At 47.4% G+C, this 23,479-nt stretch overlaps 2 protein-coding genes across 2 annotated transcripts in view; one reads left to right on the forward strand and one right to left on the reverse strand.

Moving 5' to 3' along the window:
• Positions 1-4,032, forward strand: part of LOC309808008 (forkhead-associated domain-containing protein 1-like) — a gene marked incomplete at both ends in the record, with an annotated part of 79,556 nt that extends 75,524 nt beyond the window's left edge. The window contains 3 exons of the mRNA XM_082628017.1: positions 2,561-2,656; positions 3,080-3,300; positions 3,837-4,032. Coding sequence (XP_082484143.1) covers positions 2,561-2,656; positions 3,080-3,300; positions 3,837-4,032 — 513 coding nt within the window. The remainder of the gene's footprint in view (positions 1-2,560; positions 2,657-3,079; positions 3,301-3,836) is intronic.
• Positions 1-23,479, reverse strand: part of LOC309808830 (forkhead-associated domain-containing protein 1-like) — a gene marked incomplete at both ends in the record, with an annotated part of 1,104,685 nt that overhangs the window by 1,080,488 nt on the left and 718 nt on the right. The gene's annotated exons all lie outside the window — the stretch shown is intronic.

Consider the following 23,479-nt stretch of genomic DNA (forward strand, 5'->3'; position numbering starts at 1 on the left):
CTATAAACTGAAAAACATGAACACATAAAGGGCAGCAGAAGGGAGCCATGATGATTAAGAAGACACAAGTTCTAGAATCAGAGACCTGTGTCCTAATCCCAGCTCTGCAAGCTCTGTGACCTTGGGCAGGCTCCTAACCTTTCTGGGACTTCAATTTCCCAGCTGTAAAATGATGATGGAAAAATTAAAGGAGATCATTATGTAAAGTGCTTATCCCAGTGCCTAGTTCATAGCGAGCACTTTAATAGATGATAGTTATTATTGTCAAACAGTATTTAAAGGGTATTATCCAAGAAAACCTTCCTTTCTTAGGGAGCATAGTTTGTGTTTTCCAGGGTTTTCAGAAGTAATTTGATTGTTAGGTTGAAGGTGCCCTGTATCCTAAATGGATGTTTGATCGGGTGTTTGATTGACACATGACAATGGACAGCTCTGAATAGCGTGGCTTGCTGCGGCAGCTGGTCTAAACCAGCTTTTGGAAAACATAATAAAGCCATCCTCTCTGTACCAGCATTTTCTCCTACAATTTTTCTAGACATTTGCTCACACGTCTAGAGGTGTGAGTCTTCAGAAATGTGTTGGTTTTCCTGATAAAATCGAACCTTCCTTCTCTGAGGCTGGGAGTGGAGGGACCGTCTCCAGGTGGGGAGCTCAGCTGGATCTCATGTCCTGATGGTCCTGCTTCCAAGATTGACCTTCCCCTTGGCAACAAGCCCTCATCCCACCACTGACACCACAGAGCAGGAAACCTCCTAACTCTCAATCCTCCAAGGTTGGCAGTAATTAAACGAAAGAGCAGGAGGAAGAATAGCTGACATCTGTGAACTGCTTACTGTGTGCCAGGCGTTGAGCTCAGCCGGCTCCATGCCTTATGTCATTGAACCATCGTAGCAGCCTTGTGTCATAGTTACTATTATTGTCCCCATTTAACAGATAAGAAAAAGTAAGGCTTCAGGAGGTCAAGTACCTCACCCAAGGTCACAGAATAATGATTGAAGACACACTAGGGGTGTGTCCCTGGTGGTGTGTCTGCTAGCCTGCAGAGACCGGGTGGGGACTGCGTGCTTGGATCCTGTAGCCCAGGCTCTTCCTTAGTGACCCTCCCCTCAGGAAAAGAGGGGGCGTCTGGAGAGGTACAGAGGATGCAGCTCAGGGTAGCTGAAGACACTGAGCAGCATCTCAGGTTCTTTTTGCAGCAGATCTGCCCAGTTTATTGTCATCTTCAGATACCCTCTTTTATTCTCATCTCCATAGATACATAGACAAATATGTCCACTCTTGTCTATCACAGTCACTTGGGGGCCTTTATATTTTTGTAGTTGTTTTTTTTAAAATCTCAGAGGTTTTCAGGGTAGTGCCAACAAATGCTAGGGCTAAGAGATGCTCATGGCAAGCATTAAAAGCCAATTTATTTTTTAAGGTGTCTTATTATGGTTATTTGTGGTCGTTCAGATCAGGTCCCCTATTCAGTCTGGTGGCCTTTCCATGCAGTCAGTTGGGCTTCCAACAGCCAGCTGGCTGGTTGGGGTCTTAGGGAGATGCAGCTGCAAACACTATCTGCATTGTCTCTGGAAAGGTTCTGAAGGGATGCCCACCCACCAGGTTCCAGAGCTAGGAGAAGGTTGGGCCAAATTTTGTGAGGGTATGGTTTCTGCTGCACAGAAATGAGATTCCTTTAATAAAAAGGAGGGAGGCTATTTTCCACTTAACCTTCATTCGTTCATTCAACAAACATGCCCACTATGCACCACTCGTTGCCAGGTGCCATGCTGGGCACAAGGAGGGAGATAGTGAGCAAAAGCCGCATGGTCCCCATTTTTCTGGAGCTTGTCTTCTCAACATCAGCGGTACTGATTTTTTGAGCCAGGTAACTCTTTGTTTGGGAGACTGCCCTATGCATCGTGGGGTGTTTAGCAGCATCCTTGTCCTCTACCCACTAGACGCCAGCAGCAATTATGACAACCACAAATGTGTCCAGGCATTGCTAAATGTCCTGGAGGGGGTAGGGTGGCCAGAGTCACCCCCGGTTGAGAACCACTGGCCTAAAGGGAAGACAGACGAGACGGTGGCCAAAGAACGGCACAAGTGATGCATCATTTCAAAGGCAGTCGTGCTCTGAAGGGGTAGGAACACAGTCATAAAGAAAGCAGTTCACAGAGTCAGAATGGATTTAAAACCAACTCTCTTGGCATGGACATATATACACACACACGCTACCAAAGGTAAAATAGATAGCTCGTGGGAAGCAGCTGCATCACACAGGGAGAGCAGGTCGGTGCTGTGTGTCTACCTAGAGGGGTGGGATAGGGAGGGTGGGAGGGAGACGCAAGAGGCAGGGGATATGGGGATATATGGATACGTATAGGTGATTCACTTTTTGATACAGCAGAAACGAACATACACCATTGTATAGCAATTATACTCCAATAAAGATGATATAAAAAATCAACTCTCTCAAATTATTTTTTCCAGTTCTTGCATTATTCTTTGGGTTATTCTTCTGGATGTAGAAAATCATAATGGAATGCCAAGTGAGTTTTTTTCTTTTGTTTTATTTCAGCCTCAAAATGGCCTTTCCAGCCCAGGGTCCATCATGGCCACTGAGAAGTTAGGGAAAACGGATGTGGCTGAGGCTTTAGATCTTAGTGAAAAGCTGGTAGGTATACCCAGCATCAGTCCCCTCCTGTCCAAACCTGCGTGCCCTGCAGATAGTTTAAACATCAGCTCCACATACATTTTAGTTGTTACAGTAGCTCCACGAGACCCATCTCCTATCCCAGCATGGGCTGGAAATTGCAGAGCCCAATTCCTTGCAAGACTGGGTAGTAAGAATGAATGTTTATGTCTGTTGTCATTCCCCCTCCCCACTTCCCCCCAATTCTCAAAAAGGCATAGTGTAAATGGATGCGGGGGAAAATGAAAGTCCTACTAAAAGCCCCAAATGCACTCATTTGCAAAGCATGTGTTTCTTCTCTGCAACTGCAGAAAATGAATGAAACAGAATTAGACGTTTGCCTCCTCAAAGTGGCCACCAGCGGTCTTGGGCCAGGCCTCTTACCTGTGAAACGCTTTCTCGTAGTACTTGGATATGAGCAAAACCCTCGGGACTATGCTGAACATCAAAGATATGTCAGGTCACGTGTCCATGAAACACCTCTCCCCAAAAGAGAGGGAGAGAGTCCACCAGCTTCGACAAAGAGACCTGTACCTGGTGTTTGATAAGATCACCCTACTCAAGAACCAGCTGCAGAGGAAAGAGGAGCTTTTGAGACGATACGAGAAGGACATTGAACAGCTCAAGTATGGCCCGTGTCCCCGGCAAAAGGCCCAGGCCTCCATTCTCCAGGCTAAACCTCGGTGCAGCTGCAGACCCGTAGGGACCAGGACAAGAGGACAGAGGCCTGGGTGTGGAGTGGGGAGGCGGGATGGTGACTCAGGGCCTGATGGACCCAAGTCTCTGGGCAAGAAAGCAGCAGTTAAAGTACCCTACTGTTAAGGAATAAGGTGCACCTTTTATAAATGTGTCTGATGTTTCACCATGTGTGTGCTTTTCGTAATTCCATCGTATTTTCAGTGGTATCCGTTCCCCCACCCTCTCTGGGAAATTGGGAGGGGCTGGTAGCATAACCTGTGCCCCCTTCATGCTGCACATCCACAGCCAATGGGCTATTTATTCTGCCCTCTAGTCCCCACATCTTCAGCCTTCCCCCAACTTGTAAGGAAACCGCGAAGCCAAGCATATATGGAAGTGTTCTGAGGATCTCCCAGGTCGGGAGCATTGGTGGTGAGTGAGAAAGCTGAGGAGAAAAGAGACTTTGTCTCTCCTGTGTGCTCAGGCAGAGCAAAGTGTCGGTTCAGATGTACCAGTCACAGGTGGCAAAGCTGAAGGACATCTTCAGAGAGGCCGAAGAAAAGGCGCCGCTGAAGGAGGCCCTGGCGCACATGGAAGAGCGGCTGCACCAGGAGAAGAGGGTCACCAGGGCGATCAGGCAGCAGAAGGTGAGAGGTCCCTGCTCGGAGCAGAGCCTCTGAGGCTGCCCCTCAGCTCCCTTTAGAAACAGCCAACTGAGGTCCCAGTGGGATCCAGGCAGCACAGAATGCATTCGCTCATTGCAAAGGAAGGTGGCAGAATAGCTTTAGCGTTAGGCAGACTTAGGTTTAGACTCTTGTTCTGCCATTTACTGTGTGACTTCAGGCAGCTTTTTTTTTTAACATCTTTATTGGAGTATAATTGCTTTACAGTGTTGTGTTCGTTTCTGCTGTATAACAAAGTGAATCAGCTATATGCATACGTATATCCTCACATCCCTCCCTCTTGTGTCTCCCTCACACCCTCCTTATCCCACCCCTCTAGATGGTCGCAAAGCACTGAGCTGATCCTGTGCCATGCAGCTGCTTCCCACTAGCTATCTGTTTTACATTTGGTAGTGTATATATGTCCATGCCACTCTCTCACTTCGTCCCAGCTTACCCTTCCCCCTCCCCATGTCCTCAAGTCCATTCTCTACATCTGTGTCTTTATTCCTGGCCTGCCCCTAGGTTCATCAGAACATTTTTTTTTTTTTAGATTCTATATATATATGTCAGCTTAACCTCTCTGAGACTCATAGTCTAGCTTGCCTCTATTTTTTTAAACTTTCTTTTTTTTTAAGTTAATTTTTATTTTATATTGGAGTATAGTTGATTTACAGTGTTGTGTTAGTTTCAGGTGTACAGCAAAGTGATTCAGTTATACATACACATATATCTATTCTTTTTCAGATTCTTTTCCCATATAAGTTATTACAGAATATTGAGTAGAGTTCCCTGTGCTATACAGTAGGTCCTTGTTGATTACATATTTTATATATAATAGTGTGTATATGTTAATCCCAAACTCCTAATTTATCCCTCCCCACCACATTTCCACTTTGGTAACCATAAGTTTGTTTTCAAAGTCTGTGAGTCTGTTTCTGTTTTGTAAATAAGCTCATTTGTATCATTTTTTTTTAGATTCCACATATAAGTGATATCATATGATACTTGTCTTTGTCTGACTTACTTCACATCGTATGATAGTCTCTAGGTCCATCCATGTTGCTGCAAATGGCATTACTTCATTCTTTTTTATGGCTGAGTAGTATTCCACTGTATATTTGTACCACATCTTCTTTATCCACTCCTCCATCGACATTTAGGCTGCTTCCATGTCCTGGCTGTTGTGAACAGTGCTTTCTGAGACTCATAGTCTAGCTCGTCTGTATTTTTTTAACTTTTGATAATTCGTGTATTTTATCTTGTTCTTTCTATCCAGATAACTGTTTTTTCTACCAGTTTTATTGAGACATAATTGACACACAGCACTGTACTGAGCTTAAGGGTGTCCAGCATCATGATCTGACTTCCCTGCCTCCTGAAAAGATGACCACAATTAGTTGAGTGAACAGCCCGAGTGTTTTTAAAGGCGGCGCTTCTGATTTTCATTGTTCTGCCAGGTGCCAGGGATACACCGAGGAATAAGCTCTCTGAGAATAAAGATTTGGGTTTCCTCTTCTGAGTAGCCAGAATAGTACGCCAGTCTTTCTGACTTGGGGCTGTGTATTTGTACACGCATGCTTGCGTGTATGTGTGTACATGTGAGTATGTGCTGTGGGTTGGCATGTGTGTGTATTTGTATGTGTGTGTTTCTTGCCTGCATGAGCTCTAAGGAGGCCAAGGTCATAGAAGGGTGCCCTTCTCCTCAACCAGGAGGTGATGGTCAGATAGTTCTTTGCAGAAGCCTGCCCTCCATCCTGCGAACCTTCCAGGCAATAGGTTTCCAGACAGCAGGCTCTCTGGCTTAGAGCCCCAGAAATGAAAAGTGGCTGTCCTGCTCTGAGGGAGCCTGGATGCAGTGTTTCCAGTGCTCACTGCTCTGAATTAAACATCACAGGCCTTAGTCTGTGTGTGACATGGGGCTGCCTCAGGCAGAGGACAGTTTCCTTTCACACCAAGCAATGCCAGGGAGAGCTGGGCCAGTGACAGAGTTGTGACTTTCCCTTTGATGTGCCCTCTGGAGAGCTCACCCCTCCCCAAGGTGCCCACCCCCGCCCCCAGGGCTTGGCAGACTAGGTCCCAAAGCAGAGACACCAGACCACAGAATGGGACAGAGAAGGGCCCCAAAAAAGCCATTGTCATGTACTGAAAACCTGAGGATTTACATAATGAGGTTTCACATGCATTATTCCTGGGCTGCATCATTCACACACAACGCAAGGGACATGCCAGCCTGTTTGGCGCTGGACGTCCCTCAGCCGAGAAGGGTCTGAAATGGCCAAGCTGAACCTGTGTCAGGGTCCCCAGAAGAGCTACAGCTAGAAGCTTTCAACTTCGTGGAGTTCACAACTGGGGGAAAGACTTACCAAGGGACAGGCACCTGCTCCACACCGCACATGCTTCATCTCTCCCATCAACCCGCAAGGGATGCTGGCAAGTGTCAGCCCCTTAGAGAGAGGGGAAAGGTGAGTTGACAGAGGGTACCGTTCCCTGGCTACTAAGTGGCAGAAACAGGATTCCCTCCCCACCTGCTGCCCTCCCCCGCCCATGTTCACTTTTCCACACCCCCTCCTTCTGTGTCTCCCTTACCAGGGTGGCCCCCTTGGATACATCGCACCATTGCTCCTGGGGGTTTCACTCCAGGACTCAGGTTTGCATTTCATGCTTGTTGTTAATATGTCGTCAGAAATCCCTGTTTGTCGGGAAGAAAACAATAATACATTTGAAAGTTTTGCTGGATCCTAAAGGGCACTTGTATACATCTGTCTTGGCATCCGTTCCTTCCAGGGAGTATATCTTCGTTGTCTTTAAGCAGAAAAGAACAGAAAGTAGAATTCCTCTTTCCTAAGTTTTACACTTAGTATTTTCACAAGGAGCCTTAGTTTTTTAGCCTCCTGTATGAAACTTTGAAACTCTTCACCCGTTCACAGAGGTGGCAAGGTTGAAGCACTGAGATGAAATTACACATCTTAAGCTTCAGAATTGCCCCCCCCCAAAAAAAATGGAGTTTGTAGTTTAAATGTTTGACCATCTCTTCACCAAGCAGACCTTTCAAGAATCAAAAGTCCTATTTCCACACTAATATCTCTGGCTGTGAAAATGAGACTTGGTATAAGATGCTGGGCCTTCACAGCGAACTGGGTCTGTGGCTCTGTCCATGTGGCAGAGGGACGGGAACCGCGGCCCAGGCCGTGCTCACTCGAATCCACTTCCCACATCACTCGAGAAGCCGGCAGTGTCTCTCAGAGTTCAGAGGCCAGATTTGGAGTCAAACAAATAGGGGTCAAGCCCCACCACTGCCCCGAATGACCCTGAGTAAGTGGCTTGACCTCTGTATCCCAGGTTCCTCAACAAAAGCAACCAAAACTGTTAGCAAGGGGCCTACTCCGTGGGGCAGCGGGAGGGTTAAATGGCAAAATGCCTGCAGTGCCTGGCATATCACAAGCCCCGTTTCTAAGGGTGAAGAATAGGCAGCTCATGGATGGGTGGGGATTCCTCTATTTCTTTCAGGGAGCTTCCTGCCAGCTGACGCCTTCCCCGGTCCTCCCAAAGCCGCCAGCTCTTATGGGACGCGCTCTTCTCTTTGGTGAATACGACTAGGCCACGGCCAAGAAAGGACCCAGATACCTTTTGTGAAAGGGCTAAGGCTGGGATTTTCAAGAGGAAATTTTTAAATGCACAGAAGTTGCCACTTGGGAAGCACGCAAGCCCTTTCTCAGGGCTTGAAGTGGAAGAACGGCTGAAGGGCAGCGGCTGCTTCTGGCAGGAGAAGCCGCTCAGCTCTCCTGCCAATCAAATCTCCAGCCAATCAAGTCCTGGCTAGGACGCGTGACCACCGCTTTGTCTTGTGGTCTCAGCCAGGAAAAGCCCCTAACCTTCCCTCTGCTTAATTAGCTCAGATCCCTCTTCTTTAAGATGAGAATAAAAATGGCACCTAGCTCGTAGCCTTCCCAATGGGAGCTTGTATACAAAACCCTTAGTACATAGGCCCACAAAGCATACATGCTCTCCTACCATCGTCATTATCCTCACTATTCTCTTTAACTCACTATCTTCCAAGATTTCCTTGGGCCCAGGTATTCTCAAGATTCTGGCTTCCTCTGTGCCACTTGTGTGTTTTGTTTGTTTGTTTTTGCGGTACGCAGGCCTCTCACTGTTGTGGCCTCTCCCATTGTGGAGCACAGGCTCTGGACGCGCAGGCTCAGCGGCCATGTCTCACGGGCCCAGCCGCTCTGTGGCATGTGGCATCTTCCCGGACCGGGGCACGAACACGCGTCCCCTGCATCGGCAAGCGGACTCTCAACCACTGTGCCACCAGGGAAGCCCGAACTGTATATTTTTAAATGGTTAAGATGGTAAATGTTATATTATGTATATTTTACCATAATGAATAATTAAAAATGTTAATTATTGGGGGAAAAAAAGCCGTTGGGGACTTTGTAATGGATGGCTCAGTCTGTTAGCACTGGACCTACCATTCAATCTCAATATCGTTAAAAACAGGATGACCAGACATTATGTGCTCACTGTGTGATGCAGGATGGATCACACAGTACCGCCTATGAAGGCGTCTGGACAACAAAAAGACTTTGATCTCCTCAGACCTCTAGATCTAACTATTTGTTTACAGGAAACATGGGGAAAAGAGGAACAAGTTAACTGAAACCAAGAAGAAGTGATCAGCCAAATCCAGGATGTGAATGTTCTCCAGGACAAAAGACCCAGTTTCTCCAACAAATCAGTGGCTGGGGGATAAAAAAGGTCAGGGGCGGGGAGTTGCTGTTACAGAATTAAAGACATTTCAGAGACATAACAACCAAGTGTAATGTGTGGACCTTGTCTGGATCCTGATTCTAACAAAGATAAAAGTAAAAAAGATATCTCTGAGAGAATCAAGGAAATGTGAGCATGGACTGAATATTAGATGATATTCAGGAATGATTATAAGTATTTTTAGCTGTGATCATGTCAAGGCAGGGATAATATAAAGGAAAAAAAAGTCCTTTCAGTTAGGATGTCTTTATGGGTGAAATGACACAACTTGCTTTAAATTAACCTAGAAAAAAACTCAAAAAGGGAGAAAAAAGAATGAGAGAACACTGGGAAAATGTTGAAGCTGGATGATGAATACATGGAGTTAATCGCAGGCTTCTCTAGTTTCGTGTGTGTTTCCAAAATCCCAGAATAAAAAACAATTTTTATGTAGGCAATCTCAAAGGAACATACAGACACACACACAAACAGAGTGAGCTACAACCAAAGCATAAGCAAATGAGGAAGCCATTTGCCTTTAGTAAGTGCAGGAAAAGGGAGATTAAGCCTTGGGCCTTTGCAAGATGAGCTAACCAAGTCTAAGATGCCTGTATTAAGCTGGCACCCTCAAAGATGCTCCACACCCTGGCAAGAGGAGGGCTTAAAAAAATTTTTTTTCTGGACTTTCAGAAAGGAGAGCCTATGAAAACCTGTAGTTTTCAATGTGGCTCTGGAGGGGAAAGCTAATAATGGCCACAATACTGATGATGATGATGATCACCCTGAAGGTTTGTAACCACGTGGGTCTGGGGCTCAAGTTTATACTCCATGTATTCAGTGGGAAAACTCCAAGTTGAGGAAATAAATGTCAGTGTTCAGAGGTTATTAGCATCCCCGGCATCCAGCTGAAACAAACAAAAAAGACTTCCGAGAGAAAAGCAGCCAGGAATCAGACCCCTCAGGATTCCCACAGATTAAGTTCAATCAAGAATGAGATCACAGATCATAAACATCCAAGCAATAAGTCAGTATGAGCCAGAGTAAGCAGACACAACAAACAAGACATTGAGACACCACCCCTCTGCCACTCCCACCCAAAGACTTCAGATGTTGGAATTATCAGATAACAGATTCTAAAATCACTATGTATTCAATATTTTTTTTTAAAGAAGGCTTTTAAAATGAGCAAGGAATGAGACTATTAAAAATGGCCAGGCATTTGTCCTCAGGAGTTTGTGGGAGCACAGGAGAGCTATTTGACCCCTGTACATTTGGCTCTTCCATTCTGGTGGGAAAAACAGATTTCTTTACAGAATCAAATTATGCTGGCAATAAAAATTCAAGTGCTTCCAGGAGCCAGAGAGGAAATATGAGCAGTGCATTGGGCAGGCAGAACATAGGCTGTATCTAAAGAGGGAGCCTCTACTCATCCCCAGCAGATTGTTGATCTATATACAAGAAGAGAGTCCAGGTATTGCCAGATATTCCCATTTTCGCAAAAAAAGGCATAAATCCAGATGTTAATGATCTGTACATGTTGGCTACTGTGGTAGACATCTGGTTTTCGTCACCTAATAACAATTCACCTCTTCTAAAATATTATGGCGTTATGATCCTCCTTTGGGGACAACACCTTTCTCCTAGTCTCAGTCCAGTTTCTCAGAGACGCTGTTGATTCCACCTCTGGCTGCAGGGATGGGCATGTTGGCTCAAGCTCAGCCAATCAGAGCAGTCTCCTGGGCCACAATAATTGGCTCAGCAATGGGCTTGTGACCCACCCAGAGAAAATGAGAAGCAGTGAGGCCATTGGGGGAAGCTTAGGAAAAAGACTCCTATACTTCCCTATGGAATTTAAAGCTGAGAAGATGTAAGGGTTGGAGCTTCGGCCGCCTTTTTGTGACCATTATACAGAGATTCTGTCTAAGGTTGGGTCCACATGGTACAAAGAATCCCTGAGAGCTGGAGAGAGGCCAAGGCCTCATGAAATCATCTGAGCCTGAACCCAGAGGTTCCCTCTAGAATTTTCATTTTTGGTAACCAGTGAATTTGCATTCATGCTGAAGCCAATTTGAATAGGTTTCTCTGTCACTCCACAGAAAGAGGCCTATTCCTTCAGCAACTAATTAAAAGTCTTTTAACACGTTGGGAAAGCCAGACAAACATATCTGAAGGCTGACCATGGACCTTCAGTGTGCGGTCTCAGCACCTGGCCAGCCCTCTCCTTCTGTACTCCTGTCCCTAGCGTCTCTGATGACTCATCTTCTAGCCTCCATTCCCACTGCTCCTTCCCTGGACTATCCTCTGCTCTCCCTGCTCTACCTCCGGAAATCCTACTCTTCCTTCAGAACTCAAGTCAAATGGGTCCTTTTTTCTTAGCGCTTTCCTGACAACCCCACCCTAAGCCCTACCCGAGGCAGAAGAAGATACCTCTCCCTCCATCCCCAGGCCCCTCTGACCCCCCCGATGAACACTCAGCCCTTCTGCTGAGGATCCTAATTACCCAGCCACATTCCTGTCTCGCCTGCTTCTTGACCGTGATCCAAATTCAGACGCAGATTAGAAGGGATGATATTTGAGGCTTAAGTTTCAAAAAACAATCAGTTCTTAGGAGAAGTCAAATAACATGGTGAAAGATGAGGATTTGGGTCAGGGATTCGAAAGAAAAGAACAGTTATTCCGGGGAAAAGAGAGGGTCTATGTGGAGTGCAGTGAGGAAGGAGGAAACACTGGACATATTTAGACCAAACGAAATGATTCAGAGGAAACCTGAGAAGAAATGTCTAGAGAGGCATGAGGTTGATCTGACTGGAAAGGAATACAAAAAATGTGTGATGGGAATGACCCAAAACAACAACGACAAAATGCCCAAAATAGGTGCACTGTTCACGTGAGAAAAGAATGCAGAGAGCAGCAAGACGCTGAGCAACCTCCAGAAAACAAGAGAGAAGGTGACAAAGGATGAGGTCATCTCAAACCAGATAAACTGGGAGGCTTTCTATGGATTGAAAGCGGTTTTTCAAAAGCTAGGGCTCATGTTGGCTTGCCCCTGATGGAAACTCAGGGCACCGAGGCCTTCTGGAATTTTCTGTTCAACAGACAGACACAGGGAGGGTCCCAAGAGGCCAGGCAGTGGCTAGATGTACCAAAAGAGTTACCATGGGTCAAAGGTCAAAACAAGCAAGGTCTCAGTTTATGAGCCACCCCAGGCAAGCACTGTCTCGCTTTTTACTTCTAAGGACCATGGGACCTTGTCCACAGTTCCCATGCCACCTACCCCGGGACCAATTCTTTCTTCATGTGATAAAATACCTAAGCCGGACAGTAGCCAATCACAGCGGCCTTTAACCTTTGTTGGGGACATACCTGGTTGAGGTTCTGAGCCCTCTTCCCAGAAAAATGAACACAGCCTCAGTCACAACAAAGTTTCCTTCCCGTTTAAGCAGCTTATACCCGCCCTGGGGCCCATCTCTTGAACAATAGTTCCTAAACTCATTCACTTAATCAAAAAAACATTTATTGAGTGCCAGCTCCCTGGTACCTGCCAGGTACTGCTGCCAGGTACTGCTCCGGGCACCAAGGGTACAGGGATCCTCGCCTTATGGAGTGGACCTTCCAGTTTGTATCTGAGCCCTCAAATGATCAGAATGTCTGGCGAAGCGGCCCGGGAATTCAGTGATTCTGACATGGGCCCAGAATTAGGACCTGTCGTCCCGAAGAGCCCCAGCTCAAACACCCCTTCTGTAAGGAGAGAGGGGAGGAGTGTATTGAAAGCATGTGCTCTAACTGGGAAGCTCATAGCCTGCTGAGGGAGTGTAGAGGGTACCTGCACTTTGGAAAAATGTTTGGCAGAATCTCGTAAAGCGGGACGTATGTGGGACCCAGAAATTCTACTCCTAGATATATACCCAAGAAATATGTGCACACGTGCAGACCAAAAGGCATACACAACGGCCCCCAATTATCCCTGGTGTTCACACCTCTGTGTCCCCTCCCCTTGAGAGTAGGCAGGACTGTACCTTATTTCTAATCAGTAGATGCTGCAAAGGTGATGGGCATGTCATTTCTGTGATTATGTTACAGAAGATTGTAACTTCCATCTTGCCTGGAGACTCTCTCTAAGGACTCTCACTGGCTTTGATGAAGCAAGCCACCTTATGGAGAGGCCCACATGGCAAGAAACAGTGCAGGATCTCTGGCTAACAGCCAGCAAGGAGGTGAGGCCCTCAGACTAACTAACAACCCTCAGGAAACTGTATCCTGCCAACCACCACATGAACTGGAAAGAGGGTCCTTCCCCAGCTGAGCCTCAGATGAGACCCCAGCCCTGGCCACCTCCCTCATTGCAGCCTGGGAGAGACCATGAGCAGAGAACCCAGCTAAGCAGTGCCCGGATTCCTGACCCACACAAACTGTGACATAAGTGTGTGTTTTTTGGATCCGTTAAGTTTGCCATAATTTGTTCTGCAGGAATAGATAACAGAGTGTAAAGCAATGCAGCAGTGAGAATGAATGAACCACAGCTACATCAGACAACATGGTCGAACCTCACATAGTTGAGTGAAAGAAACCAGGCAGCGAATGGAATCTGTAAGATTCCATTTCCATGAAGTTCAAAAACAAGCAGAACTAATCTATGATTGGAAGTCAGACAAGCGGGAGGGGCTAACCAGAAGTGAACACAGGGAGTCTTCTCGGAGGGGTGGGGGCGGGTGGTAATGTTCTGCTTCTTGTTCTGGGTTCTGGTTAGGGTGGGTGCATACACTTTGTGAAAATTCTTCAAGCGTACACTTATCAGTTGTGCTCTTTTCGAGATGTAGATTATGTTTTGAAAACAAAAGTTTACAAAAATGACAATATGCTGGAGTCCAACAGCTAGGGTTCGAATCTTGGACCTATCACTTACAAGATTTGTAACTGGGCAAGTTACTTGACTTTTTTGAGCCCGCCTCTGTAAAATGGGTTGGGCTAAGAATTAAATAAAACAGTGCATGGCATAGTGGCTGGTACCTAACAAGCCTCAATAAATATTAGCTAGTTTGGTTCACCTCATTCATAATGGTTCATTGTTAATCTCAAAAAAAGAAGTAGTGGAGGTTGATTTGCCTGGATGCCTGCAAGTCGAATTTATGGAGTTGTCCTGCAGGTGCCACCCCACAGAGACCAGCTGGATTCTCAGAATCCCTCTAGCAGCGATCAGGGGAGCTCAGCCTGCCTCTGACACCCACACCCAGAAAGGTCCCTGGGCAACAAGCAAGATGATATGCGAGTGTTCTGAGGTCAAGTTTGCTCTGGGTTGGGACTGAGACGATGCAAATCAAAGTTCTCCCCAGGATGGCCGTGATCGGGTTGAGATGGTGCTGTCCTCCCACATCATCAAGAAAACAACAAAAACAAGCAAAGAGACAGACAGCAACGCGGACATTCACAGAAGGAGTGTGTGGTATCGGGCACAGTTTACTACTTCACACATATTAACCCATTTGGTCTTTACAGTCAATGCTGTTATTACCTCCATTTTACAGGTGAGAGAAGTGAGGTACAGACAGAATAAAACAAACAAACAAACGAAACCAGGCCGATCAGAGGTGGGATCAGCACCCTTCATCTGCAGCTTTCAAACAGAACATACAGACTGACCTCCCTGGCAAAGCTTTTTTTCTGTGTTGTTGTTTTTTTTTTTGAGAGAGTAGTTTTTTGTTTTTGTTTTAATTTTTTTAAATTAATTAATTTATTTATTTTTGGCTGTGTTGGGTCTTCGTTTCTGTGCGAGGGCTTTCTCCAGTTGTGGCAAGCGGGGGTCACTCTTCATCACGGTGCAGAGGCCTCTCACTATCGCGGCCTCTCTTGTTGCAGAGCACAAGCTCCAGACGTGCAGGCTCAGTAGTTGTGGCTCACGGGCCTAGATGCTCCGCGGCATGTGGGATCCTCCCGGACAAGGGCTCGAACCCACGTCCCCTGCATTGGCAGGCAGATTCTCAACCACTGCGCCACCAGGGAAGCCCCCGGCAAAGCTCTGATTTGCAAGAGATGAATGTCCCAACCAGCCTTGTCTCTATCTGAGAAAACACCTGGGTGATTTCTCATTTTCTGACAGGGGAAGTGGGTGAGCACGGCTGCAGAAGGCCTCAGTGACCAGCTGTGATTTTGTGGTTTGAATTTATTTTTGTGAACCTGTGTGTGTGTGTGTGTATAAAAACCTGCATTTCCTTAGCCCATAGCGTCAGGTTATGAATGGACTGTGGAGCCTCCAATGGCCCTTTGCTCTCCCATCTGACACCTACTCAACAGCTTAGCTACTTCCTGATCTTCGAGAGCTCTCTCTCTCTTTTACACTCCCTTTCTCCTGTTCCAGCTCTTTCCCTGGCTCTCTCTTACCCCTTAAAGGCTGGGCAAGCTCCCTACCTCTTCCAGGCAGGAGGCCAGCATTCATTTCTTGTTGGAATGCAGGGGACAACAAGCAGATCTCGGGAGGGGGCACAGTGGATGGGCTCTCCCAGTCAAGGACAGCCCAGGGAAGGTAACTGTGGCCCAATGAGATTTTATGGGGCAGAGGTCCTGCAGGAAAGAAGCCCAGTGGGTGGCAGGAGAGGTCCCTGGCAAGCTCCAGCTACGCCCTCTTGGCCTCAGCTCCCTCCCCCTCTTGCTGCAGGCACTGCCCAAACTTCAGGACAGCCAGAAGCCCAGATTGTTCAGGGCTGAGGGAAAGCAGGTGGTGAGCATGGGTGTCTCGTGGCTGTGACACCTGTCACCTGTGGTCCCCGGGGAAAATACCTTCCCATCACAGTCATCTAGATTCAAATCCTTTTCTGGCTGTGTCACCTTGGTCACATACCTCCATGTCTCTTGAGCCTTATTTTCCTGTTCAAGTGGGAGTGATGTGATAGAAATAATACCCATCACGACATTTTTGAGCATTTCTCTGCAGAGCTCCCTGTTCCAGGTGTTTCATACACACCTACTGCCCCAGGTTATGGTGAGGATTAAATGAGATGATCCACAGGAAGGACTGGGACAGTGCCCTGCGGGTGGAAAGCCCGGAGTTAACATCACTCGCTCCAGTATTAGGAGGACAGCTGGGAATGACAAAGCTGGGACATGGACCCAGGCCTTTCAGACACCAGCATCCTGATGTTGATTGAGATACAGTACAGCCTTGGTAGCCACCCAGAGCTCAATAAGATTGATTGATTACAGGCATCACCAAGGAGCCCATATAAGCTAGAAACCTCTTTTTTTTTTTTGGCCATGCCGTGTGGCTTGCGGGATCTTAATTTCCCCACCAGGGATTGAACCCGGGCCATGGCAGTGAAAGCACCAAGTCCGAACCAGTGGACCGCCAGGGAATTCCCCAGGTGCAGTATTTTGATCACCCTATCATTGCAAAGTACAACTCTCACTCAGCCCAGGACATGCTATGATAAAGCCATGAGTTATTGGGGTATTTTAGTTTCTGTTTTTGAAATTTAAGTGGATGACATGGAACTGGGTTTTTAGACTTTCACACACCCTTTGAGATGACTGTGGCATCCTGTGGGGAGCGGCAGGATCCAATCAAGATTTGGCAATTTCTGCTCCAGTGAGCCTGAATGTCAGCTTTGTTCTGCGTTTAGTATTTCCTCATCGAGAGATGGACTAATGGCAACATATGCTCTCCCAAGCCTATCAGGGGGCCATGAGCGGCTCCGGCTCCAGGCTGGCCTGAATGGGCTCCATAGGGTCTGGCTGGCAGTGAGCAGGGTTGCTGTTCTGTGCTCATGTTGATGAGACTGAAGACAAGCATGGAGATGGGGGTGGGGCTGGGGAGGGCCAAGGCTACAGAAGCCTAGGTCCTGGGGTAAGGACAGTTCAGCTCAGCAGCTCAAGAGTAGGAGGCAAGGCTGTGGGCGGGTGGCAAGGGCTGCCCCTGTTCATTCACTCATTCGTTCATTCAGGCACTGTTCTAGGTACTGGTGATACAGCAGTGAACAAAAGAGAAAAAAATCCCTGCCCTCATGGAGCTTAAGTTGGGGGCAGGGGGGAGTTGGGAGTGGGGAGACTGACAACAAATAAGAGAAGAAAACTAAATAAATAGCATGTTAGAGGAGTGGTAAGATGAAGGGAAGAGCAATAGAGTGAGGTGTTTGTTTTGTTATTCATGTTTTTGGGGGTGTGTTTTTTGTTTTGTTTTGTTTTTTTGGGTGGCATCATGGGGCTTGCAGGATCGACCAGGGATCGAACCGGGCAGTGAAAGCACCGAGTCCTAAACACTGGATCGCCAGGGAATTCCAAGACCCTTTTAAATAGGGTGATACTTGAGTAAAAATCTAAAGGAGCTGAAGGAGATCCCTGGGGGAAGTGCCTGGTAGGGAGAAGAAACAGTAACTGCAAAGGCCCTGAGGCAGAAATGTGCCTGGAGAGTTGAGCCTGACCCTCTCTGTTCCTCTGAAGTTACCACTCAGGGCCCCGGCCTCTGTGGTCACTCCTCATACATTCCTAAGGTCTTTCTGGTCGAATGGCAGAACTTTCCAGGCTGACTGAGGGCCTGGAAGAGATTTCTAGGGAAAAGTTCTGGGAGGGCTCTGCCATTCAACTGCAGGGTTGAATAAGTCCTGAGGTTTTGCCAAGCTTTTAACAAATGCACAAGGAATTTGCAAGAATGCAACAAATTCATTCCTGGACCATGCTCCAGAGCTGCTTAATCAGAATCTCTGAGGTCTGTGCCAGGGAATGTGCATTTCTAAGAGCCTCTAGGCATGTGGGAGCATCTTTACCATATATTCCATCCCATATCGATTTCCATGATTTTTCTCTCTTATATCTTCTTCTAATTGACTAGAGTGGAGTCTGCCATCTTTCATCTTTCTCAGATGAATATTTTGAGTTTGTCTTGGGGCACCTTGTCAGTCATTTCCTGGCAGGGAAATGAGGCATTCTGTAGGTAGTCAGCAGGTCTGTTCTGCTCCCAGACAGAAGGGGCTGATCTGAAAAGAGGTGACATGGGGTGAGGGGAGATAGTTGGCATTTGCATGTCTTCTCCACACGCTCCATCCCCCCAGCCCCGTGCCCATGGGGGGTGCGGGGGGATTTCTTAAGGATCTGATCCAGGTCAACACTGGGGCCACCGTCTGACCTTGTAGGGACTCAGGTGATGTTTGTAGAAGTAAAGAACACATGAATGAATAAACGCGAGTTTTGACAGGGAAGGACAGGAACAGTAAGGCTGTGGGCTTGTAAATACCCCTTCCCTAGCACGTGGGAGAATCTTCCATTCTTTCAGAAGTGTTCCCTCCACCGCACCCATCTCCCATCTCCACCCCCATCCCCAGAAGTGATGGTCCCCCAGCTTACTCTGTTTTCTCCTCCACAACAGAGAGAACTAGAGATTCGGGTGGGACGGGGGGGACCAACCTCCAGGCTTCTCGTGGTTCAGCTCCATTACCCTCCCACGCCTGACCACCCCCTCCTCAACGCACCGAGCCTAGAGCTAAGGTCAGTAGGAAGGATTCTCCAGTCTGCTCCTTCCCCGCTGTAAGACTTGGAGCTACTTCTGTGAACACTGAGCCTGTTTCCCCATCCTGGAAACGGGGCTGGGGACCTCTACGGGGCAGGTCGGGGAGGGCTCGCAGCGCTGCAGCGGGCTGTAATTGGCCGGGTGCTGCCAGCGCACCTGCCCCTCATCCTCGGGCGCCGCGCACGCCACGCCCCTCCCCAGCTCGGCCGTCAGAATGGCGTTGCCGTGGCGACGTTCGTACACAGGCCGGGCGGGCGCACGGGCTGCAGGCTGTCGCCTGGAGACTCCGCGGGAGGGCGGCAGGGCGGAGGTCAGGGCTTCTTGGCAGAGGACGAGGCGTGGGCTTCTTCCTCAGGCCAGGTGAGAGCGGCGCGCGAGGAGGCGGCGGGAGGAAACCTGGGCCGGAGGAGGCCAGCCCTGCGAGGTCAAGGGTGTTGGGATAGGCAGGGGACCCGGCGCCAGCCGAGTCCGAACTCTCTGATCCAGGCTCGGGTCGCCAGGAGCACCCCAGAAAAGGTGCCCCAACACCAGCCGTTCCTTCCTAAGTGCAGCCCCTACCTCGCCCCCCAAGGGAGGCGGCACGGGAGCTTTAAGCCTCTCCTGGGCACCAGCTCTTGGATGTCCTGTGGGTATAGCTGGGATTAAGAGAGGAACCCCTGTTTCCCCTGATTTATGGACAACACCCACCCAATGGTCAGAGACACACACACACACACACACCCGCCCCTTACCTGAACTCCCCTTCTTTAAGGAACTTTGAGGCCACTGTAAACCTCAAAAGAAAGTTTGCTCCTATAGCCCAATTCTGAGCCATCCAAAGTGGTCGGGGGAACGCAGATGACTGAAGCCCTTTTGCTCTTTCCTGTGGCTGGTGCTCCATGGCCCTGAGTAAGAACGAATTCACAGAGCTCCACACATTCAAATTACTTTGACAGTGTTTTCACGCAAGGAAGTGATGCACAGGGCAAAATGAAGGTGGAGAAATATTGTCCAATCCAAAAGCTAAAGAGATAGAATTTAGGTTTTCCAAGGAGTCATGTAAGCTAGATACTGACAGGAAAAATGAAAGGTAGTTACTATCAAAGCTTCCTAGCCAGCTGGCTGTACTGACTTGCTTTGAGGTGCCCTTTGTATTTTCATTCACTCAGCAAGTGTTTCCCAAGCACCTACTATGTGTCAGGTTCTGCCCCCCCGCCGCCCCCTACCCTGGAGAAGGGGTAATGCACAGAACTGGCAGGAACTGCAAAGGGTCTGACATTTGACCCTGTTTGAAAGTTAGTAAGTTAGCCTGCCCAGCTTATAGTTCCTGGCAGAAGACAAGAGACTCCTGGGCCAGAAACAAAGAACTTGATGACTCACAGCACAACCGACATAACAGGCAGCAGAGCTGCATATGCACATTGGTTCCTGTTGCCCTGAAAGTCCCTCGGGGTGGTGCAGAGCAGCCAGTGTGGATGCTGTGCGCACAGTGGGTCTGTGTCCCAGGTAAGGAACTCCAAACTCAGGAAACTGCAATCTTTGAAAGGGGCTGCTAGCAAACCTGCCCAACTTTTGCCCCAGAAGGAGCCGTTATCTTTATTAGAAACATTACCTCTATCCTCCCAGGCTGTTTGCCATACAAGCAGCCTCGGAAAGTGAGTGCAGGACAAAATCTTTCAATGCCTTTGCTCTGAAGATGGGTACAAACACAAAATACCCATGAAGAATCGCTTCTGAACAAAATGAACACAGTCCTGGTTTTCCAGGAACATATATGTTAGTGAAAGAGAAACCAACAGCAAGCATAACTAAAGAAAGGAACAAGAACATGTCAGAGAATGATAAGTACAAGGAAGGAAACACAGCAGGGGAAAACTAGCAGGGGAATAACATGACTGAGGGTGCCTTTAGCCAGAGTGGTCAGGTGGTTGCCCCGAAGGGGGACGTCTGAGCAGAGAGAAGACCCCAGCCTTGGGGACGTCTGGGGTGAGAGCTAAACAACAAATATGTGCATAATCCAAGTTTAAGTTTTCGATTAGTGGCGTTTCCTGTGGTTTTCCTGCAGAAGAGACATTTCTTGGAAGTTTCCATTTTAGCTTAATTAGACTTGAATGTGTTGCGTGCTAACATGGTCCTCTGCAATTGAAGATTAATAACTGAAGGCAGCAGAGCATGGTTCTTTGGGAAGAGGAAATGTCTTTTCCCCTGTATACATGACAGCGAACTTAATCAAATGTATTTCTCATTATATGAAAGCATCAATATTTGTGGGACATCCACAGGCCTCAAAGTTTACAAATATAAACTATCCAGCTTATTTTTATTTCTCTTACCCCCAGGTAGGGTCTTGTCTTCCTTTCAGAGGATAGAATGCTGGTTTCAAGGACTTTCTTTTATTACATGTGCCAAGTGTCAGCAGACAGTGCAATTCCCCCACCCCTACTCTGCCCCACCAGCAGCAATGGAGGTTTGTACACTGGTTACATGCAAAGGCCCAGAGTTGTCACACACTTACTACTGTGTGACCTTAACTTCTCTGAGTCTCAGTTTCCTCATTTGTAAAGCGGGACAATACTGACACCTGCCTCGCAGGGTGGTTCTGAGGATGAAAAGAGGCCATGTGTGTAAAAGGATAGCCCAGTGCCTGGCACTTAGTAGGGATTCAGTGATGGAATGATGATGGAGATGTTGATGGAAAGCAGAGTCAGACAGGAGACCCTCTACGGTCAGACCTAGAGATTTTTGTTTTTATCCACAGTTTAACAACTTCACACTTCAGTGACCTTTCAGTTGAAAAGAGACTTTGGGGACTTTCCTGGTGGCTCAGCAGTTAAGAATCCACCTGCCAATGCAGGGGACACGGGTTCGAGCCCTGGTCCAGGAAGATCCCACGTGCCTCGGAGCAACTAAGCCAGTGCACCACAACTGAGCCTGCACTCTAGAGCCAGCGAGCCACAACTAGGGCCCTAGTGCCGCAACTACTGAGCCCACGTGCTGCAACTACTGAAGCCTGCACACCTACAGCCCATGCTCCCCAACAGGAGAAGCCACCGCAGTGAGAAGCCTGCGCACCGTGAGGAAGAGTAGCCTCCGCTCGCCGCAACTAGAGAAAGCCCGCATGCAGCAACGAAGACCCAACAGAGCCAAAAAAAAAAAAAAAGGAAATAAAGAAAAGAGGCTATCTGTGACATGGCACTGAGATGGATCAGAAGTCCAATATCATGTGAATTATCATCAACATCTTGGAACCAGCTGAAGTCACTGAAATTTTTATGTTTTAAAACACATGTATATATGGGCTTCCCTGGTGGCACAGTGGTTGAGAGTCTGCCTGCCGATGCAGGGGACACGGGTTCGTGCCCCGGTCTTGGAGTATCCCACATGCTGCGGAGCGGCTGGGCCCGTGAGCCATGGCCTCTGAGCCTGTGCGTCCGGAGCCTGTGCTCCGCAACGGGAGAGGCCACAACAGTGAGAGGCCCGCGTAACGCAAAAAAAAAAAAAAAAAATTAAAATAAATAAATAAACAAATAAATAAATAAATAATAAAAAACATGTATAGGGCTTCCCTGGTGGCGCAGTGGTTGAGAATCTGCCTGCTAATACAGGGCACATGGGTTCGAGCCCTGGTCTGGGAAGATCCCACGTGCCGCGGAGCAACTAGGCCCGCGAGCCACAACTACTGAGCTTGCGCATGTGGAGCCTGTGCTCCACAACAAGAGAGGCCGCGATAGTGAGAGGCCCGCGCACCGCGATGAAGAGTGGCCCCCGCTTGCCACAACTAGAGAAAGCCCTCGCGCAGAAACGAAGACCCAACACAGCCAAAAATTAATAAATAAATTTTAAAACCATGTATAGGATTTACTTTGAAATGCATTAAAATATAAAATGTATAGATGGGTAGATATGTGATAAAGCAAATAGAACAAAATGTTGATTGTAGAATCTGGGTGGTGGTTCTATAGAAGTTCACCATCCACTTCTTTCAACTTTTCTGTGTGTTTGACATTTTCCTAATAAAATGCCAGCAAAAGATACGTACAGAGTCTTGACCGTACAGCCAAGCTATAATCTTGATATTTTGTCTTTGGAAATCATTTTTTTCAACCTAAATATATGAAGGAATGCGGTGACTTAAAAAGAAAGTATCTTCTAATGCCCATTTCCTTGATGACTGACTCTTCCACACTTTAAGAAGCTCTGTAGAAGTTGGGGTTTCTTGAGTCAAAGTTCAGAAGCCCAAGATTAATAACAGTCACAATCACAGTAGGACAAATGGGTGTTTAGTGTAGCAATCACCATTCTAGATGCTTCACATTTAATCCTCACAAAACTCTTTGGGATACAGAGTATTATTAGCCCCATTTTACAGATGAGGAAACAGAAGCATAGAGAGAGAATAAGTAAATCACCCAGAGTCACAGAGCTAGTAAGTGGTGGGTTAGTAACACTGAGTACTTGATTCTGTCAGATAACTAACCCCAAACTAAGCTTAATGGGAGGTGGAGAGCGGTTATCAGTGGAATTCGGATTTGTTTGTTTTTTTTTTTTTTTTTTGCTATTGCTTGTTTGTGCTCTGAATTACATAAAGGATTTCCTCTTGTGATCAGAAGCAAGCTCATCTATGCCGGCTATCACTGTTAAAAGGACAGTCTTAAAAATGTGCGGAATTATCATTGTGATCATTGTTAAATCCAGCTATCCACTCCTACCTCTGCTGACTTCTCCTGTGGACATTATGGTGTATTCCATTCATTCTAAATATGACATTGAATAATTAGAGGACTGTATTTTTCTAACAAAATTGTTTTCTGAAAACCTTTTATAGGGAAAGCAGAGAATATGAAAGCCTATCTAAAGAGTGCAGAAGGCTATTTTGTCCTGAATAAAAGCACTACGATTGGAAGGCATGAAAATTCAGACCTTGTTTTAGAGGTAAGACCTCTTCCTAGCCAGTCCCCGACCCTCCCTACCCCTCACACCACCAAAAGTCTTTACTGTTCTGTGGACTCCAGTCTCTTGTAAAGCACAGCCTCTGGCTAACAGTCCCAGCCTTCCTCGGTGTGCCACCAATAACCAATCCCGGCATGTGCTGGGTCTCCCTGGCACATGTGGTAAGAATGAGCACAGTGCAAAGTGCGATGGGCCCTGTGTCCTTTGCTGACTGTGTGTGCAGTGTCCCACCCTGATGGCGCGGTTTGGAAGGTGGGCGTAGAGCTGATGCTTGACCTTCACCTGCTCCGCGTC

The sequence above is a fragment of the Mesoplodon mirus genome (assembly GCF_964341445.2).
Source record: "Mesoplodon mirus genome assembly, chromosome: 7".
Classification (NCBI taxonomy): Eukaryota; Metazoa; Chordata; class Mammalia; order Artiodactyla; family Ziphiidae; genus Mesoplodon; species Mesoplodon mirus.